Raw genomic sequence first — 19625 nt, forward strand, 5'->3', positions numbered from 1 at the left:
GAGAGAGAGAGAGAGAGAGAGAGAGAGAGAGAGAGAGAGAGAGAGAGAGAGAGAGAGAGAGAGAGGAGAGAGAGAGAGAGAGAGAGAGAGAGAGAGAGAGAGAGAGAGAGAGAGAGAGAGAGAGAGAGAGAGAGTGAGAGAGAGAGAGAGAGAGAGAGAGAGAGAGAGAGAGAGAGAGAAGAGAGTAGAGAGAGAAGAGAAGAGAAGAGAGAGAGAGAGAGATAGAGAGAGAGAGAGTTAGAAGGCAGTACACTGAAAGGCACTGTAAAGTCCTGACCTTTTGTTTATGCTGTTGATTCATAAATCCTTTTAACAACAAAACTATTGGTCAGACATTTTACTGTTCAGCTTAAAGAGACAGTCTGAGAGGATGTGATCTGTCTGGTGTAGAACAGTAGAAGTGGAAGTCCTGCTTCACTAGCCATACTACAGAGCACAGCAAAGACCAGAGCCATTTTGTGGTGCAGATGCTTTGAGCCTGCTAGCTAGGACTGCTATGAGACAGCTAGCTGAGGCAGTTAGCTGAGAAGGCAAAGAAGATGTTAGTTGAGGCAGGTTAGCTGAGGCTACTACAAAGCAGTTAGCTGAGGGCTACTATGAGGCAGTTAGCTGAAGCTACTATGAGGCAGCTAGCTGAAGCTTCTTTCCCTCCATTACTGTGCAGGCTGTCCATAGGGAGGGACAGAGACAGACAGCAGAAAGAGACAGACAGGCAGAGAGAGGAGGAGGGGGGAGAGAGAGAGGGAGAGTAGAGAGTAAAGAGAGAGAGACGTGCTCCTGCCTGCCTGCCTGCTACTGCAGTGGTAGTAAACAATCTTGCTGCCACCGTCCTTTGTCCCATGCACCCCCCGCTTAACCCCCACCCCCTTCTTTTGTCATTCCCTCCGCAAAGCTACGCAGCTTCAGTTCAGACCAGCCGCACTCGTCCTCCGAGCACGGAGAGAAAGGGAGAGGAGGAGAGCGGGAGCGACGGAGAGAGATAGACGAGGAAGATTGGCAGTACCTTAGCTGATTCGGTCGGCTCCTAGGCTTAATCCAGGCAGATCCCGAGGCAGCTCTTTTAGCTGCAGCCGTGAGCCCTCCCTCCCTCCCTCTCACACACACACACACACACAAACACTGCGCGCGCTCCTCTCTTGCTCTCTCTCTCACACACAAATGAGCATTCACTCAAGGGCCTTCCCAGCATGCTCCACTCCACACAAAGACAAGGGGGTGTGACCAATCACGTCCTGCTTCACTATGCACTCGTTTTTTTTCCCCCTCTCCCTCCCATTCTCTCTCTCCCTCTCTCTCTCTGTAATGCCCACTGACAACAAGCTTGTGGGCGGCCTGCCGAAAGCGTTGTTATGGCAACGCTTCCCCAGTTAGTTCACCTAACGCCTGTTCTGCAAGCTTTCTCTCCCTCCCCCCCTCTCATGCTCTCCCCCCCCCTCTCTCTCTCTCTCTCTCTCATCTCTCTACCTACCCTACATGTCTGCTTGTCCTCTCCAGCAGTAGGTGTAGCAGCATCAGTGTACGAGGGATGGAAGGATTGAGGAGGGAGGGAAAGAGGGAGGGAGGTTGCAGCACAGCGTCCAGCTGGGTCAGAGCCCGGTCTGTTCTGGTTCCGATGACCCACTTAGAGCTTGTCTAAAGCAGACAGAAATGACTGCTCCTCATATACAGACAGACAGACAGAACTGTTCCTAATCAGACAGACAGACAAACAGACAGACAGGCAGACAGACAGAACTGTTCCTCAGCAGACTAACAGACAGAACTGAGATCCAGCTACTTACTGGGACACTAGATTGTGACTAGTTTTATGCTGCAGGTATTAGCATGTCAAAGAGGAAGGACAATGTGTGTGTGTGTGTGTGAACTAGCTGTGTAGAAAAGGGGGACAGAGGCCTCATCAGACTGACAAAGGTGAAGGAGGCTGTGGAACAGAGCAGGGGGAGCTCTGATCATTGTAACAAGTGGTTGCCAGGGGGGAGGGGGCAGCTCTTGGTGGGGGAGGGGTGCTTCATCTCTACTGACAGCAGAACAAGTTGAGTGAGGAAACTTGGACCTGGGAGAATGCTGAAGAACAGGTCCGAGACCTGAAAGTCAAAGATGTTGGTGCGTGGTGGTCCTGGAGAAAAGGACAACAGTCGGCTCATCTACATAACGCTTGTAGAGACACACGCAGACAGGTGGGGCACTTGAATAAAGTTCAACTCAGCAAGTGTAAACATTCCAGACTCCACCTCTCCCGACCTCTCTCGCACCTGGCGAGGGCCATTCTGTTAGTGTGTGTTAATGTGTGTGTGTGTGTGAGTGGATGTGTGCGTTACTACGTGCTCTGACACTAGATGGAGCTAGAGAGTGGCTGCAGTTGAAGACTCGCACTGCAAATCAGGAAATGCACAGCTCTGTTTGGGATTGTTTGGTCTCTTTCACAGTGCCAACTGTCTAACTAATCAAAATACTTCTATGTACCTGTCTATCAGCTTCTCCTCTGGTGTGTTCTGACCTCATCAACAGCTACATGAGAGCTGAATGGACGAGGGTTTGGTGGGGTGTTAATAAGCCATACTTCTATGGTTTACACTCTGCTCCTTCTCTCTGGCGTTTGGATTATCAGTTCCTCTAATCCAGGCTGCTAATGCTTGCTGCTCTACATAACCTATGCTCCGAGGGGCCTGTCAGGGAGCAGGAAGTCCAGGACATGGACAGCACTGCTGGGTAGAGGACAAAGACAGACACAGCAGTGTTGGGTAGAGACAAAGACAGCATTGCTGGGTAGTGACGGAGACAGCACTGCTGGGTTGAGACAGAGACAGCAGTGCTGGGTGGAGGACAGACAGTGCTGCTGGGTAGAGGACAGACACAGAGACAGCAGTGCTGGGTGGAGACAGAGACAGTGCTGCTGGGTAGAGGACCAGACACAGAGACAGCAGTGCTGGGTAGAGACAGACAGTGCTGCTGGGTAAATATGGAGACAAAGACAGAGACAGCAGTGCTGGGTAGAGGACAGAGACAGCAGTGCTGGGTAGAGGACAGAGACAGCAGTGCTGGGTAGAGACGGAGACAAAGACAGCAGTGCTGGGTAGAGACAGAGACCAGCAGTGCTGGGTAGAGACGGGACAGAGACAGCAGTGCTGGGTAGAGACAGAGACCAAAGCCAGAGACAGCAGTGCTGGGTTGAGACAAAAGACAGAGACAGCACTGCTGGGTAGAGACCAGAGACAAAGACAGCAGTGCTGGGTGGAGACAGAGACAGCACTGCTGGGTAGAGACAGAGACAGCAGTGCTGGGTGGAGACAGAGACAGCAGTGCTGGGTGGAGACAGAGACCAGTGCTGCTGGGTAGAGGACAGATACAGAGACAGCAGTGCTGGGTGGAGACAGAGACAGTGCTGCTGGGTAGAGGACAGACACAGAGACAGCAGTGCTGGGTAGAGACAGAGACAAAGATAGAGACAGCAGTGCTGGGTAGAGACAGAGACAGCGACAGCAGTGCTGGGTAGAGACAGAGACAGCAGTGCTGGGTAGAGACGGAGACAGAGACAGCAGTGCTGGGTAAAAGAGACAAAAGACAGCAGTGCTGGTGAAGACAAGAGACAGCACTGCTTGGTAGAGACAGAGACAGCAGTGCTGGGTGGAGACAGAGACACCAGTGCTGGGTGGAGACAGAGACAGCAGTGCTGGGTTGAGACAAGACAGAGACAGCAGTGCTGGGTAGAGACGGAGACAAAGACCAGCACTGCTGGGTAGAGACAGAGACAGAACTGCTGGGTTGAGACAGAGACAGCAGTGCTGGGTGGAGACAGACAGTGCTGCTGGGTAGAGGACAGACACAGAGACAGCAGTGCTGGGTGGAGACAGAGACAGTGCTGCTGGGTAGAGGACAGACACAGAGACAGCAGTGCTGGGTAGAGACAGACAGTGCTGCTGGGTAAATATGGAGACAAAGACAGAGACAGCAGTGCTGGGTAGAGGACAGAGACAGCAGTGCTGGGTAGAGGACAGAGACAGCACTGCTGGGTAGAGACGGAGACAGCGACATCAGTGCTGGTTTGAGACAGAGACAGCAGTGTTGGGTAGAGACAGAGACATCAGTGCTGGGTAGAGACAAAGACAGAGACAGCCCTACTGGGTAGAGACGGAGACAAAGACAGCAGTGCTGGGTAGAGACAGAGACAAAGCCAGAGACAGCAGCGCTGAGTAGAAACAGAGACAGCACTGCTTGGTTGAGACAGAGACAAAGACAGAGACAGCAGTGCTGGGTAGAAACAGAGACAGCACTGCTTGGTTGAGACAGAGACAAAGACAGAGACAGCAGTGCTGGGTAGAAACAGAGACAGCACTGCTTGGTTGAGACAGAGACAAAGATAGAGACAGCAGTGCTGGGTAGAAACAGAGACAGCACTGCTTGGTTGAGACGGAGACAAAGACAGCACTGCTGGGTTGAGACAGAGACAGCAGTGCTGGGTAGAAACAGCGACAGCAGCACTGGGTAGAGGACAGAGACAGCACTGCTGGAATAGAAGATTGGGATGAATACTAAAGTTCTCCACGAAGATGATCCACTTTCTAACCAGAGAAACCAACGATTACTAAGCTGCAGTAGTACTCTGTGTTCCTCACTCTGTAATGCAGTACACACACAAACACACATGCATACAGTGTACACACACACACTGGCCAGCTGCTAAGGATTTTCCTGCATCATTAAGGGAGCGTGCCACAGTGTGTAGGGGAACAGAAATAGCCTGAGCTGCTGCAAGCAAAACGCCTGGGAGAGAAGGGGGAGGGGCCTTAGTAAACCAGGCCAGGGCTCCCAGAGGCTGATTGGTGGAGAGACTGTGAGAGGGGAGCGTGTGTGTGAGTGAGTGAGCATTGAGTGTTGAAGCTAGAGCAGCCATGAGGCTGCGGGAGGAGAGTGTGAGTGTACTGTGCATGCATGCATGCGTGCGTGCGATGTGCCGGCGAGTGAGCGTGTGTGTGTGGAGTAGAGAGGAACACGGGGCCGTGAGTGGGTGGGTATCCCAGGGCTCAGCACACAGAGAGGGGGGAGGAGCTTCAGTGACAGCTTTTGCAGGAAGGGGGCGGGGCGTTGCGTCAGCATCTGCAACGCCGTGAGAGGCACAGGGTTAACAAGTTCACACATCCCAGCATGCATCGCTGCTACACTGCTTTGGCTGCATCGGAGAAAAAGAAAGGGAGAGGACAAACAATGGGGAGGAGGAGAGGAAGAGAGGATGAAAGGAGAGGAAAGAAAGAAAGAAAGAGGGGAGAGAAGAGAGAGGGGAAGAGGAGAATTCAGCTTTTATAACAGTAACATCGACCAAGTCTGCAACCTCAACCAGAATCAGGTCAGATAAACCTGTCCACATTTAGACCTCCCCTCTGAGCAGGGCTGCAGAAAAACACTGGAGGAGAGAGGAGGGTAATGACAGAGGGGGGGGGGAGAGGAAAGGAGAGAGAACAACAGAGGTATGCCACCTCACCTCAGAGTCCCAGCCCCAGGCTCAGGCAGTTAGATACATCCTACTTACCAAGGTGTTTAGGCCAACATCATGCCAGGACTTGAATCAGTCACTCATTACTGCAGCTAATACAGCTTCTAAGCTCAACATATTCAATCACTCATTACTGCACTGTCACCTCTTAGCTTCATGCATGAACCAGTCAGGCGATGTGGGCTGGTCTAACTTTTTAAGGACCTCTGTTGAACCTGTAAGCTAGATGATATACTGGCCTTTTACTGTGTTGGGAGTTTGGGATAGTAAGCAGAGAGGGGGAGCAGAGAGAGGGTTAAAGATGGAATAGGAAATAAGAAAGAGGAAGAGAGAGCAGGGAAAGGTGAGACACGGAGCAGGTACAGAGGTTTCAAGGGAGATGACAGAGAGAAAGAAGAGGTGAAGAGAAATAGGGAGATGGAAGATGGAGACGAGGGAAGAGAGAGGGCCGCTAGTAGTCATCTGGGACTCTAGAAGTTGACATTCTATTTAAGGCTGCAGCTGAATCTGTGTTAATTGGACAAGATTAGATGTGCGTGTGGTGCTGAGAGCTGTGTGTGTGTGTGTGTGGTGGGGGAACATGTACAGACTATTCTTCATTCATCATTGCTCCCAAGGCAGACCAAATAACTTGGTAGTGTACACCTCCTCCACCTCCTGATACCTCCTCATCCACCCCCTCATCCATCTCCTGATACCTTCTCCTCTGTCTCCTCCACCTCCTGATACCTCCTCATCCACCTTCTGATACCTCCTCATCCATCGCCTCATCCACTTCCTGATACCTCCACCTCCACCTCCTGATACCTCTTTCTCCACCTCCTCCTCCTGATACCACCTCCTCCTCCACCTCCTCATCCTCCTCCTGATACCTCTTTATCCACCTCCACCTCCTGATACCTCCTCATCCACCTGTCATCTCCTCATCCACCACCTGATACCTTCTCATGTACCTCCTGTCATCTCCTCATCCACTTCCTCAACTATCATTACATTACATTTACATGTAGTCATTTAGCAGATGCTCTTATCCCAGGCATGCAAACAGGTCAGGGGTATAAAAGGTGAGAACGAGACGGCGAACCCCCGACCCTCTAGGGGGGCCGGGGGCATGCTCCACCGGAAGAACATTTCTTAAATGTTAAAGTTAAACGCATCAATCTGGTGCACTTTGAGAGCAAAATTAAGAGGCTAGATCAATGTAGAAAACCTGTCCCCACTCTGCCCCTTATTGTATGTGAGGTTTAAGAATTAGGAGTGACGATTGGTTCCATAGCCAGTTGTAAAGTTGCAAAGCACGGGTAAAATGCTGTGTTGGCCAAGGCCACGACCCCCCGCCTTCATCTTTACTTAAATTTGATTAAGATTTACTTAGATTGTAAATCTAGCAAGTTCAAAGGTTCTCGACTAAACTGGCTAATCGTATGGGACAACCTCCAACACTGTCCATGAAGTCGACTGATGTCGAGGTGCGCTTTCACTACTACACTTCTTCAAAATGCCACGCTGTTGTGCTGAGGCCTGTGAGAAACCTCCAGAGGAGAGCAGAGTAGGGCTATCAGAACAGAGATGGCAGCTGCCTTATCTGGAAGGGGAGAAAAAAAAGGGAGAGAAGAGCAGGCCTGTCAGCAGAAGACAGACAGAAGAGAGAGCAAGCCTACCAGGACTGCTCGAGAGGGTCTCTCTGAGAGGGCAGCTCACAGCAACAGTCCTGAGGAGAACAACCAGTCTTTTCCTCTGCTGGTTAAGTCTGCACACAGGGCCCAGCTTAGTGGTTTCAAGCTCTGCTCTGCACTTGCTAAAGCTGCCCTCTTTATCTCTTAACAATACAGCCAATTGTGAGACGGCCCCAAAGCTGCTACTGAGGGGGTCCCCAGCATAACCAATATCCCTGTCAGCTGCCTCACTGCTAGGAGGGGTGTGTCACAGTGTTTCTGACTGAGAAACTATGGTAATTATCTATCAACCCAACTTCTATCTGTCTATGTCTATCTCTCCCCCCCCTCCCACCCTCTCCCCCTCTCTCCCTCTATCTCCCTCCCTCTCTCCCTCTCTCTCTCTCTCTCTGTCTCTCTGTCTCTCTGTCTCTGTCTCTGTCTCTCTGTCTCTCTCCTCATTCACACTTTTCTTGAACAATGGCCATGTCAGCTAGCCTCTGACCCGCTGTGTTGCTAGGAGACGTGAAGGAGCTTTGAGAGCATGTGGGCTTGTTGGACCTGGCTCCTCCTCCATTCACTCTCCTCATTCAGACCCTCTGTATGGGCTTCCTGTATGGTACACACACACACACGCACACAATTTCTCTATATGCCTGCAGTCTTCTCTCTCTTCTTCCCTCCTCTCTCTCGGCCTTTCCAGACAGTTTGACCTCAGAATCTGACTAGCTCCAGGAGTTTGTCAGCAAAGACCTGTTAAATCACAACGATGCTCCACACACTTCTGTAGTGACGTCACCTAACACAACATCCTGGTTCTGAAGCCAGAGAGGCATTCTGGGATTTGCAGTTCATTCAGTTGTAGCTCGAGCCAGCACTCACTGTCATCAGCCACATACAGTAGGGTACAAAAGTCTGAGACTGAACTGAACTGTTCATATCAGCTTAACAATTTGAGGGAGATTTCATAATAACACATATGAATAAAGTAGCAAAGTAATGTAAAGAATTTCTTCCCCCAATGATAAAACTGTATCCTAAGAAGGCGATGTCTCGCTATGAAAATAAAACATCAGTGTGCCCTTCCGTTAGCGACGTTTTGGTTTTCCTCTTGGGATTTCAGCACTACCAACCTGAACACTGGATTTTTCCTATTAATGGGGTGTCATTTTAAGTCAGAGTTCCTGTTCCTGTCTAGGTATTTTGGATCAGGTCAGTGTGTCCAAGCTTGTAATGTCCTAGTTCTACATTACATTCCCAAAACAGCCCAGACACTGCTATAATAGAGACAACAATAATTCCTAATTCCTGGACTTTGAAATTATAACTACATTATATCCTCACTTGCCAGTACGTAGTCTACCGACACACACACACACACACTCAAATGCACAATCAGCATAGTATCTGTAGTCCACCTACACAAGCACACACAGAAACACACAGTAGTACAAGAATAGTATCTGCAGTCTACCTAGACACATACACACACTGCCAGCGTAGTCTGTAGTCCACCTAGACACACACAACCACAGAAGTGAGAACGTAGTATCTGTAGTCCACCTGCTACACACACACACACTGCCAGCATAGTATCTAGTCCACCTAGACACACACAGCATAGTATATGTAGTATACCTAGACACAAACACACACTGCCAGCATAGTATCTGTAGTCCACCTTGACACACACACATACACGTACGCAGTAGTGCGAGTGTAGTATCTCCAGCGTGACAGTGTGACCCACCTGGAGTGATGTAGCCAGGCGGGGACTGGCACAGGTACTGGGGGGGGTAGTGTTTGTGTTTGTGGAGCCGGTAGTCCTTCTCGCTGCGGGAGCGCGTCCGCTCCGAGGCCCGGTCGGAGAAGTCAGAACTGGGCCAGGCGCGCCGCAGGGTGGTGCTGCGAGTCTTCTTCATGCTGGCTCCGCCCCGGGCAGCGGGCAGGGCTGGGTGGACCTGCGGGGGGTTACCTCCACCTCCACATCCAGGCTCTCTTCCAGATACACCTCCACCCGGTCACACCAGACACATGGCCCAGCGCCCCGCCACTGACGTCCCTTTAACGCTCGCTGTCTCTGCCTGCTACAAGCATACTCTCTCTGGAACACACTCGCTCTCGCTCTCACACACACACACGCGCGCGCGCACAGACGGGGCGGACGAGCAGAGCTCAGCTTGGTGCCGTCCGCTGGGGTTCCTTTCGTGATCCCGGGGGGTGGGAGATGTGTAGTCCGAGCCAGCGTCAGCCCGCGCCTGCCATTAATCCAGGCTTAGCATCGGCAGCTTCACGTGTAAACCCAGCCAGCACTGGGCCCTGAACCAGACAGCCAGGCAGCCGCGCGGGAAGGAGGCAGGCGATGGAGATGAGGGAGAAGGGGGGGGGGGGGGGGGGGGGCAGCGTGGTCTGGAGAAGGTTCGGGGGTTGGGTGGGCACTGTGAGAGAGCCCCCCGGATCCAGACAATAGCTGTGTTGAAGGCGGGCGGGAGAGAGGGGAGGGCTGGGCTAAGGGAGAGCCGTTAACACAAAAGAGACCAGGCTGCAAGCGCAGGCAGCGGCCATGGAGGGAGGGAGGAGGGAGGGAGAGCACACGGCTCTGGAGCCAGCGGTAACGGCTACCTCTCTTCTCTTTCGATCGGCGTCCGATCGCCGTCGTCGATCCGTCCGTCCGCGGGCGACGGCGCTCCTCCGTCAGGCGTACACATCCACGGCCGCCGTTCCGCTGGAAAGGGTGGGTGTGTGTGCGTGTGTGTGTGAGCGTAAGAGACCGTCTCTACCGTGCCTGTGTGGAGGGATGATGGAGGATGGGAGCCCGATACACACAGCGAGATGAGGAGAAGAACCCGCACATAACCCCAAAATAAACAAGAATCCCCCCCAAAATATGAATCCGGAGCGTCAGGCAGAAAGGCGTGTTTCTCGCTGTCTTTGTGTTGTCGGCTATCCTCCGGTCGTGTCTCTCTTTTTTCTCTCTCTCTCGCAGTCTCTCTACCGCCTGCCTCTCTCTTCGCTCGCTCGCTCTCTTGTTGTCCTGATCCTCCTCTGCCGCTGCGCCGTGCTGGAGGAGGAGGGGGAGAGAGGGAGGGAGGGGAGAGGGAGGAGGGGGGGCCAGGAAGCCCGTCAGTCAGCCAGGGGAGGGGGAGGAGCTCTGCTGAGCTGCGCTACTATGATCCTGTCACTCTGGACCACCTCATTCACTACTACGCTGCAACACAGAGAGAGAGAGAGAGAGAGAGAGAGAGAGAGAGAGAGAGAGAGAGAGAGAGAGAGAGACAGAGACAGAGAGACAGGGCTGCAATGTTGTCCCTCCACTTTGTCTAGAGGACAGGAAAAAGTCTGGCTCTCGTGAGCTGCAATGCTAGTCTGTAACCTCCGCTCCTTTCTTCTTCTCTTGCTCTCTGCTTTCTCTTTTCTTTGAGTTTCATTCGGCTCCCCATTTCTCTCCCCCCCTCCCTCCCTCCCGCCCCCCCCTGCAGGGTCAGCAGCAGGATCCTCTGAGTTTCCTCTTTCTCCTCTCTGTTCTCACAGCTGCGGCGGCGGCCTCCCCTCAGGAATGCAGCCAGAGACCCCCGGCAGGAGAGAGACCGGAGGACAGACCATGGAGCAAATCCAACCCGGGGGGAAGACCGGAGCGAAGAGACCGGCCAATCAAATGAGAGAGAACGACGAGCAAATCAGGCTGAAAGAGGCAGATAAACTACAGGAGATAGTTCGAGTTGCTTGTTGACAGCATCCGCTATAGTAGCAGAGCTGGCCAGAGTCGGACATCTGTGTACATGAAAGAGTTTAGACGTGAAGAATCCCCTCCCCGAGCCAATCATTAATCATGGTGGGCGGGCCCAGGCGGTTTCTCCGGCTTCAGGAGGTGATGTCAGAGAGAAATGCAGCTCCTGTCAGGCCCGGATCAGGGGTCACCATTCTTCTCCACACACCTTCCTCCTCCTCATCCCTCTTGTCCCCCTCTCCTCTGTGGTGCCTTCATACAGCGCAGGAGCAGATATGCCCCGGGATTTGAAGATTGTAAGGGATGCAGTTGGATTGTAAGGAATGTGGGGTAGCGTTAGGGAGTAGGGGCTTTAGGGTTGGAGAGGAAGGGAGAAAGTTAGGGGTTCAGGGTAGAGCTGGGGGTTAGGGGTATAATTGATGTCATCATGACTAGGTTGACCGAGACAGCAACATATTCAACCCTTTTTGACAAGACCTGCCATTTTGAAAGTTTTTTGTTCATTTCTGGGCCATTTCAACATTAGGTCGACAACAAATACGCCATCACCACCCTTTTTGTCTGTCTATGGTAAAACAGACAATGCAAACAAGGACGCTAAGCTAAAGAACGGAACTAGCTAGCTGCACGTTACTTCCAACAATGTCAACCCCCATAGTGTTGAACTAGTACCAGCACAGCGCTGCGCCACATTGAAGAGGCATTGTGGAATCCATGCACTGCTGTAAATGCCCAGTGAGAAGGTACGTGTCTTTAAAAAAAACTACATTTGAAATTTGACTTTTGCACACTTATCGCCCAGTGTGCCAATGACTACACACATGCATGTCTAAGGGTGCTGACCCTTGGGTTAGAGTAGGGGGCAAAGTTAGGGGTGAAGGGTAAATCTTGGGGTGTATTCTTGGGGTAGAATTGTAGGTCAGACTGGGTAAATAAAGACAGCAAAATATTTACCATCCTAATATGCTACACTACTGACATTTATGCAGCCTCCATTGTAGAAAGATACATGTTGGTAGCTCCTCCAGCTCTGTGTGTGTATGCGTGCGTGCGTGTGGGTGTGTCTGTCAGGGCTGAGGCTAACCAGACCCCGTTTTGTATTACACCTCCCTGTAATCACACACTACGGAGGCCCTTAGGGACCAAACCTGGTGAAGGTCAATGTCACTCATCCTTCACTTTCTCGGCACAGCAAAACTCCCACCCAATCAGAAATCAGGATGGATTCTGGGACTTTGGCATTATCTCACAGCAGGAAAACAACTTAACAGTCAGACCCTGCAACAACAACAGGCTAGCAAACAACTATAAAACACACACACACACAGGGTGGGCTGGACTGAGATGGTGGCTTTGGGTCCAGAGATCTGATGGACCTCTGGTGTTCGTTATGGCTTGTGTTACAGCCCCTGTTATGTCAGGCCTCTTCGTGATGACAAGCATGCAGAGACACACGCCCACACAAACTTTCCCCCTCACGCGTACTTCCCTCACAGACATTCTGCCATGTGACCTCACCAAGGACCATGTGACCCCCCACCACCACCAACCATTCTGCTGTAACACGCTCTGTTACCTAGCACCTCTCCTCAAAGCTCAGCCAAACATGGTCTGAATTATCAGAGCACCCCCCCACACTATAGCCCCCTCCTCCCTGCTATTCTCCCCCCTCTCCCTCCCTCCCTCCCTCCCTCCCTCCCTCCCTCCCTCTCTCTCTCTCTCTCTCTCTCCCTCCCTCCCTCCCTCCCTCCCTCCCTCCCTCCCTCCCTCCCTCCCTCCCTCCCTCCCTCCCTCCCTCCCTCCCTCCCTCCCTCCCTCCCTCCCTCCCTCCCTCCCTCCCTCCCTCTCCCTCTCTCCCTCTCTCCCTTTCTCTCACACACATATGTAAACATCCTAACCCTCCCCATCATCTGGAAGTCCCCCAGCGGCCCCTAAACCATCGCTCTGAAACACAAATATGTTCCCTCGCTGCTCATACACATCCTTGTCATATTTAAGACTCCCTGATTGGCTGTAGGTCTCCCAGACAGCAGGAAGCAAGCGTCTTACTGGCCAGAGCAGTCTGAGGTTTGGAGAGTTCTGGTCTCGGGCCTTCACCGAGCAGTCAGCCAGGATTTAAAACAACATGACACCGTTTTGTGGAAATGCCGTTTTGAAACATGTGCGAGAGATTAAAAATCCAGATTTATCCACTCGCTAACGAGGCCTGTGTCTGGCAATGAGGCATGATAAAAGAATCCATGGCTGATTAAGAAACTGGAGTGATGGAATGTTTGCTTCTCTCCTTAGAGCAGAACACCACGGCCGTATGAAGCTGTCCAACATGCACAGGGACCTGCTCCAAACATCCAATCCCCCGACGGCAAACCGGCACCACCAAGGCCCGACTCTGCAGAGCCGCAAAATCGCTCTCCAATCAGCAAGGAAAACACTCCTCCATCTACATGAGCCCCACACACATTACACACCTCAGAAAAAACACCATCACATTGACAAAAGACAGAGCCTGAAATAGGCTTAGAGGACACACAGGTCCTGCAAGAGTACATTAGGCATTAGAGAGAAGCTCATCTCTAAAACAGTGAGTCTTCAGTGACATACAGACAGTTAACCCGACAGAAGCTTCAAGGCTCAACGTTAACATTTTTTTAAACTTACTGGCCCCAAGACAATTTTTACTGGCCCCCCCTCCAAAAGTTGAAATTTATCATTGTTACAACAAAACCAAAGACTTATAAATTATATTATTCTGTTAACATGTTTAACCATTTATTAAACACATCCTGGATATAAAAAGAACAAAAATGAAATCACATTTCTAGTGATAAAAAATAAAAAGGTAATAGTCAGCGAAACAATTGACTTTTACCCTCAAACATGACGTGCTCTCTTCCCTGCTGACAGCCATCTCTGCACAACTCTGTCTGGCTGAAACTGAAACCTCTGGTCCCTCAATGCTAATATATAAAAGCTTCCATAGCATTTCATCAGTATGATACTAAGTACCCAAGTCGACACCATTCTTCTGCTGCAGTTCAATAGCCCGGGGGAACGAGGCGAAAACCTGTCCCGTCTTAATTACGTGATATGCCGTTGTTATAAGTCGTGCAATAACACGATGGGCATCTGCATTTAAATTCCTGACCAGCATGTTCAACGGCCTGGAAGATGGATTGTCAACCATCCGCTTAGCGGTCACGCAAACCAGGTGCTGTCTGCTAGCATGGCTGGTCAGGGATTGTTTTCGAAATCTGTAGGTGCCTGTGTAAAAAGATCCACTTTTGTCTGCTATAGACGGGAACATACGCCAGACGACACAATGCATCTAAGTTCCATAAAAAAAAGTTGCTTCCGTTTGATCTCGTAGCTCTACTTTGCTGCCATCTTCACTTTATTGTCTCGCGTCAGTTGTTAAAAAATGTATCGAGATTAGAGAATTACAATTTGACAACCACTCGTCACTCACTATTCAACTCTTGAATTGCCAACTGTGCTCCCCACGAGCTGCAAAGTAATTTATGCATTTAGCAGATAGCAAAACATATGAAGGATGTTAACTTTTACAATGCGATTTTTTTTTTTTATCAATCATTTGCAGTGGCCCGATCGGGCCAGTGAGTTGCTAGTTTAACTGTCCCTACGTTACTTTTTACTGGCCCGGGCCATCGGGCCATCGTTATTGTCGTTATTGTCGATTCGGGCTGCACAACTTTCTCTGAAGTGTGTGTGTGTGTGTGTGTGTGTGTGTGTGTGTGTGTGTGTGTGTGTGTGTGTGTGTGTGTGTGTGTGTGTGTGTGTGTGTGTATGTTGGCATGTGTTTGTGTGTGTGTGTGGTTGACTGGTCAAGGGGTTCCAATTCACTATGCAGCTCCCATGGTTGTGTCCAGTGTGAGAGCCAAGACTCAGGATGGGTCGGAAATTAAGGCCCAGCAAACACAGCAGATATCTGCGTGAGTGAGAGTGTGTCTTTTACTGTCTGTCTGTGTGTGTGTGTGCCTTTTAGTGTTTATGTATTTGTCTTTTTGCATTTTTCTGTGTCTGTGTGTATACATATATACATATGTGTGTGCGTGTATGTGTGTATGCGTGCTGGTTCTGAGCAGTAGTAATGTGTGTGCCCCTGGCAGGCTGCAGGTTGACTCACTGGGACATGACCGGACCAGTCCTGGTCTGTGTGTTACATGTGAGTCAGACAGCAGATGAGCTTAGCTGGATAACCAGGCAGCGCGGGATAGGAAGGCAGCATGGCGTCTGTGGAACCATTTACTACTGACAGGAACTAGATCCCCTGGTGTTCATTGTTCAGCTTATCATTTATTGTAACCTCTCACAATGTAATGAAAATACTGACAAGGACCCACACACATAGACAGACACACGAGGAATACGACTGCCTCACACAACATTCTCTGCAACAGCTACTCGTCCACCCCTGCTCTCTTTGCCAAAGTGGTTAGCTCCAAGTCACACACACAGACACACACTCAGCCCAGCCGAATGGTTCAGTCCAGGCTGGATACTACATTTTCCAGTGACAGTTTTTAGGAACTGGGTCACACTTGTGGATATAGATTCCTTTTAGCTTTGAACCAATACTGAGGATTACTGGACACTGAAGTGAAGATTAGAGAACAAATCTTTATCAGAGAGAGAAAGAGATAGAGAGATAGAAAGCTGTCGTTGGAAGGCCAGATAATGCTCTTGCCTACACAACTACTGAAGACAATGTCAAAGATAGACAACTAGATTGTGGGTGTGTCATTTCAGCTGTGTGTGAAACTCAGAGTGACCAGACGACCACCTGGCAGACAGACAGACAGACAGACTGACTGCCGTACAGACTGACTGACAGACATACACACACTGACAGACAGACAGACAGACAGGGAACAAAGGCAGGACGACGAGTCAGGCAGTCCAACCCAGTGCTGAACCAGCACTAGTCACATCTCCTGTCTCTTAACACTTTCTGCATCAGACTCCATTAATGAGCACCATGGATTGTCCCGAGCAGCCAAGAGGGCTGCAGGAGACACATGATGGAGGCACATGCAACTGGGACACCTAGTGGACACATGCAGACTAGCAGGTTCAATGTGACTTCTCTAATACTGACACAACTCTCGAATACCGACTGGCTCTCCTTTCATACAATGGTCAATTGAAGATAGTTTGTAAGCAACTATTTTTCAATTAGTAGAAAGTAATGGGATGGAATGAGTAGAACGTGCACATTACGATTGTCCTCTCAATCTCATTTAAAATTCCAATACAGGAACCCCACGTTCAATAGTGACACTGTGCTCGACAACATGAGATAACCTCGGAAGAACTCGGTATGACCTTCAGATGGATGATAGTGGAGCTAGGAGTAATGTTCCAGAAGAGGCGGGATTCACGAGTCAGGTGTAGTTTTGAGCCAAGTGCAGGTGTTAGACTGAGAGGGTTTCAACCACCAGCAGGGGGCTTCCACACAGCAGCAGGCCAGCCCTGAACAGTCTTAGTGGGGATGATCCTAAGTGGCTTTCAGCGTGTTCCCTCCTGGAAATACCTCCCAGATCAGAGGCCAGCTACCTGGATGCCACCTGCCTGCCTCGTCCGCCACTAGCTACACGTGAGACACACACTCACACAGGGCGTGCTCACACACGTCAGTCGTGTTCGGCTCCTCCGGGGACAGGCGTCATCCAGTGTCTAGACCCTATTCCATCCTGACTGTAGCCCCAAACCTCCTCACGGTCATACAGTAGCTTTACCGAGTCTGTGAATGCCCGCCCACTGGCTCTTTATTGTGGTTTTAAATAAGGAGTTCCTGACAGAATCCTACCTCTAGGAGGCAGCACTACACCAAGGGATAACCTACTTGGGCAATCAACAGCTCCTGACAATACCACAGAGTCTGAGAGAAGGGGGTGCACGGAGTCAGGTAGGGACATGAAGAGAGAAGGAGACTTACACAAGGAGAGAGAAGAGGGAGGGAGGGAGAGAGAGAGCTGCGTTGGAAGACCAGAAGGGTGAGACTTAGACAAGGAGAGAGAAGAGGGAGGGAGAGAGAGAGCTGTGTTGGAAGACCAGAAGGGTGAGACTTAGACAAGGAGGAGAGAGAGAGAGAGAGAGAGAGAGAGAGAGAGAGAGAGAGAGAGAGAGAGAGAGAGAGAGAGAGAGAGAGAGAGAGAGAGAGAGAGAGAGAGAATTAAGGAGGAGGATGGGGGGCCTGGAATCTACCTGCCTGGAGGTAGGAAGCCTGCTGGCAGGTATACAGGCTGAGATGAGAGGAGGAGAGATTTATGAAAGAGCTGGGACACGCAGGCCCCTCCTCCTGTCTGCAGAGAAAACACACACACACACACACTCGCACACACATGCACACACCACAGCAGCAACCTCCTGTGTTAGGCTGGGGGGTGGGCTTTTTCTGATGAAAGACTACTTCTCTTCTATCTTTTACCAGTTGAACTGTAATTATGTAGAGAATAGGCGTGGGCATAAGTGTAGGTGTGTGTGTATGTATGTATGTATGTATGTGTGTGTGCGTGCGTTGAACTTTTGTGCACATCAGAAAGAGCAAGGAGGGGGTGAGTAATATGATAGTTTATGTAATTTGATACTGTGACAAATTACAACTACAAAGGCTGCAGACATTCCACAGCTCCTCCAGTTACCATCAGACTGAGGAGAGGTTAAAGTCGGTTGTATCTGGAAGGAGGTGATCCAGACCCTAGTTGTTTACTGCCCTTTAGCCAACCAGGATTAGAGGAACAGAAAGATTTAGGGGTTCTTGAAATAATAAACTACAACAGACTACACAGCAGAGAAACAAACACATGACAAGCAGGAGACCTTGAGAACCAGATACTACTACTGCCTTGTTGCAGGCGGGGGCACTCTGTGTCTATATCCATGCCCTTAACCCTCCTGCAACATGGGAGTTTCTGTTACGCTCTGGGACACAAACACAATCCACAGCTTGTCAATGGGAACCAGCAGGACTACCTCTCCTCTTGGAACCCCTTATCTTTCCCCACTGTGCACACACACACACGCACGTGCACACACACATGCACTCTTACCCCACAAATCCAAATTTCATCCTCTTATAACTTAGCTCACAGATGAACAGCGCACGGCGCATTACAGCAAACACACACTTCTTTATGCGTTGGCTGCGGGGCAGCTGGGTGGAGGGGATGGAGGGCCTGGTTGGGACCAGGGCAATGAGGCTTGGAGTGTGGACAGACAGGGACTAGGAGGAGACACAGCTTGCCCTGTGGCCTGTGGGCTGTGGAATAAGACGGAGTGTGTTGCTTGTTTCTGCTCTGATTGAGGAGAAGAAAAGAGGAATGCTCAGAGAGAATAAAGCTCTTTTTTTTCGACCCGGCAGCACTGACAACACTAGTTTGTGACGTGAAAAGAAGACTTCTAAAACGACCAACAGTGCTGCTTCATGGTAGCTCCGAATGTGTCAAAGACCAAATGACAATTATGAATGATAAAAGTGATCCACAACCGTTATAACAACTGAAACTTGAGAAAAACCCATCTGAACACTTCATGAAATACAAGTCTTCCACTTCCATGCGTGTGTATCTCTGTGTATTCAAGAGTGTGTTTATCTCTGACTTTTGGCAGAAGGATCAATTAACAGTTATAATGATCTAACATTCAGTACTGACATTGACGACAATAGGACATTACTGAATCTAAACACTGCTTAGCACCAGCCAGGCCATGTATCCCAGACCTCTGTCTACAGTGTGTCTCCACAAACACTGGTTCAGGGGGTTGTGAGGCCAGGGTTACAGCTGACTGATCCTGGGACCACACAACAGGCCCACCCTTCTTGGTTCCATTCAACATCTCTCAACTGTTTCCTGGTGACTACAAACGTTGTCAATAGACCTTACACTATGTCCTGACCCTACAGGACTTTTGTTTATATAATGAGGTAGTACATTAATTCCACTTTTCTTGTAGATACTGAGTGCACCCTGCCTTAAAATGGGCAAGTGGGTACTGTGTGCATGGGTGAATAACGTTCGATGCACAGCATCAATAAGCATACGATGGCACATCATTGGCATTGAGACGGTGTGTCGTGACATCATGGTGGCATACAGTGCTTCAGTCCAGCTTACCCAGGTATTTGATGTGGAACCCTCGAGGTGGGTTCAGGGACCTCCTCATCCATCCCTCTCGTAACACCTCCAGATGGTCCTCTTTCCCTTGAATCAACAGCACGTGTTCGTCTATCCAGCCCAGGAAAAACGTCTCTGACACCGCATCTGAGACCCGCTGGTTCCACAGGTGCTGTGTGTTCTCGGCTTTAAAATCAGCAAAGATCTCGTAGCCGGTGTGATGCCGTGGGACCTCATCGCTTTCCGACACTCCGGTAGTATTCGCCGTGCCCACCCGAGTCAGTACGATGGCCAATGAGTGGGGGGCTATCTGCAGGAAGGACTCCATTCTCGACTATCGTATTCACCCTCTCAAGTTGTGAACTTGGGAGTCATGAACTGTATCAAACATGGCAACACACAGGCACATACAAATCCCCATGCATTCCATACATAGGTGACGGAAAGCTTGCAAGCTAGCTAGTATTAGCTAGCTAGCCTGCTAAGCTACCTTGTTCCACAAGTACCGCATAGCTTTTCAGAAGCACTACAGTATACGTTCCACAGCTAGCAGTCACATCCAGCTGTGCAGCGAAGCCAGCTCAGTCTGCAGTCAAATTTACCTGAGACAATATGCCACC

At 50.4% G+C, this 19625-nt stretch overlaps 1 protein-coding gene across 2 annotated transcripts in view; it reads right to left on the reverse strand.

Annotated features, from left to right (window-relative positions):
* LOC136953867 (storkhead-box protein 2-like) overlaps positions 1–19333 on the reverse strand; it is a 29513-nt gene extending 10180 nt beyond the window's left edge. The window contains exon 1 of one of the 2 annotated variants that reach the window (XM_067247316.1): positions 19006–19333. In XM_067247316.1, coding sequence (XP_067103417.1) covers positions 19006–19333 — 328 coding nt within the window. Of the gene's footprint in view, positions 1–8893; positions 9066–19005 lie in introns of those variants that run through there. The other variant, XM_067247317.1, reaches the window with a different exon arrangement.
* Between the last annotated feature and the right edge of the window lie 292 nt (positions 19334–19625).

Source organism: Osmerus mordax, chromosome 12, assembly GCF_038355195.1.
Source record: "Osmerus mordax isolate fOsmMor3 chromosome 12, fOsmMor3.pri, whole genome shotgun sequence".
Taxonomy (NCBI): domain Eukaryota; kingdom Metazoa; phylum Chordata; class Actinopteri; order Osmeriformes; family Osmeridae; genus Osmerus; species Osmerus mordax.